At 44.0% G+C, this 2,117-nt stretch overlaps 1 protein-coding gene across 1 annotated transcript; it reads left to right on the top strand.

Annotated features, from left to right (window-relative positions):
• Positions 1-4: 4 nt before the first annotated feature.
• LOC100636854 (uncharacterized protein K02A2.6-like) lies at positions 5-2,113 on the top strand (the record flags this gene model as incomplete). The annotated part of the gene is made up of 1 exon (XM_003391652.3): positions 5-2,113. A coding segment is annotated over one exon (2,109 nt), but the record flags the coding sequence as incomplete, so codon positions are not given.
• Between the last annotated feature and the right edge of the window lie 4 nt (positions 2,114-2,117).

Raw genomic sequence — 2,117 nt, 5'->3', positions numbered from 1 at the left:
TCTACGTACTTATACTGGGGAAGAACTACCAGTGTTGGGTCAGATTGATGTTACAGTGACGTATGAGTCTCAGGTTATTAGCCTACCGTTAATCATTATACAAGGAAGTGGAGTCACGTTATTTGGTCGAAACTGGCTGGAGCATATCCAGTTGGATTGGTCCAAGATTCACTCTCTCAGAGAAGATCCTAGTGGTTTGCAGCTACTCCTGGATCAACACCAACTCCTTTTTCGAGAAGAGCTGGGTACCTTAAAAGGTATGGAAGCAACTATCCATGTTCCTCCTAATGTGCAACCACGTTTCTATAAAGCCAGACCTCTTCCTTATGCAATGAAAGAGAAGGTTGAGCAAGAGCTAGATAGATTGCAGAAAGCTGGTGTTTTAACTCCTGTTGAATTCTCAGATTGGGCAGCACCAATTGTCCCTGTGGTGAAATCTGATGGATCTCTTCGTATATGCGGTGATTACAGTGTTACTGTCAATGCTGTATCTAAGCTGGATAATTACCCCCTGCCTCGAGTGGAAGATCTATTCACTGCCATGTCTGGTGGTACTCTATTTACTAAGCTGGACTTAACACACGCATACCAGCAGCTTCGTTTGTCTCCTGAATCAAAGAAGTATACAACTATTAATACTAGTAAAGGATTATTTCACTATGAGCGATTGCCATTTGGTATCTCATCAGCTCCAGGGATCTTCCAACGTACCATTGAGACACTACTTAAAGATTTACCAGGAGTAGTAGCCTATATTGATGATCTTCTAGTCACTGGTTCAAACAAAGAGCAGCATCTCCAGAATCTTGATCGAGTGATGACACGCCTAGAATCTGCAGGAGTCACACTCAAGAGGAGTAAATGTGTCTTTCTCACCCCTTCGGTGGAATACCTGGGTCACGTGATTGACAAAGAGGGACTACACCCTTCTCAAGAGAAAGTCCGTGCTATCCAGGAGGCTCCAGAACCTACAAATGTATCCGAACTAAAATCATTTTTAGGACTAATAAACTATTATTCTAAATTTATGTCTAATCTTGCATGTATTCTCTCCCCTCTCTATAGGTTACTTCATAAAGACTCAAAATGGTCGTGGACAAAGGATCATACTACTGCCTTCAATACTGCGAAACAACAGTTACAGTCCTCATCCGTTCTCATCCATTTCGATCCGTCCAAGGAGCTTACGTTATCATGCGACGCCTCTTCCTATGGTTTGGGAGCTGTCCTCGCTCACAAGTTGGAGGATGGTTCTGAACGCCCGATCGCATTTGCATCTCGTACTCTCTCCCCTGCCGAAAAGAAGTATTCGCAGGTCGAAAAGGAGGGGCTTGCAATAATTTTTGCCGTCAAAAAGTTCCACCAGTACCTCTATGGTCACCACTTCATTATCTATTCAGATCATCAGCCCCTGAAGTATTTATTTTCTGAATCCAGACCAGTACCTGCTATGGCTTCATCGAGAATCCAGAGATGGGCTCTCACTCTCAGTGCTTATGAATATTCTATTCATTATCGACCAGGATCACGTCTTGGTAATGCTGATGCGTTAAGTCGATTACCACTGACAGATCAACCTCAAGATAAAGACATTCCCCCTTTGGGAGATGTCAATCTCTTAGTACAGCAGTTGTCACACTGCATAGTATCAGCAACTCAGATAGCTCAGTGGACAGATAAGGATTCTACTCTTTCTCGTGTTCACCATTTTATACTACATGGATGGCCTGATACCTGTCCAGATCCAGCATTCCTACCATATTTTCGTCGTAAAGAGGAACTCAGTACTGTGGATGGATGTGTACTATGGGGTTCTAGAGTGGTGATTCCCACTACTGCTCGCTCTCTTGTGGTACAGCAGCTACACGATTGTCATCCAGGCATAAGCAAGATGAAGAGCTTAGCTCGCTCCTATGTATGGTGGCCAGGCCTGGATGAGGATATTACACGAGCTGTACAAACATGTGAAATATGTCAGAATAGCAGGCCCAGTCCTCCTTCAGCACCACTCCACCCTTGGGAATGGCCATCAAGACCGTGGTCACGAATACATATCGACCATGCGGGACCGTTCCAAGGTAAATTGTTTTTACTTGTTGTAGATGCCTATTCTAAGT

The sequence above is a fragment of the Amphimedon queenslandica genome, unplaced genomic scaffold, assembly GCF_000090795.2.
Source record: "Amphimedon queenslandica unplaced genomic scaffold, v1.1 AMPQUscaffold_7447_Cont20601, whole genome shotgun sequence".
Taxonomy (NCBI): Eukaryota; Metazoa; Porifera; class Demospongiae; order Haplosclerida; family Niphatidae; genus Amphimedon; species Amphimedon queenslandica.
The sequence above is the reverse complement of the archived record's forward strand: the minus strand, read 5'-3'. Positions and strand labels throughout refer to the sequence as shown.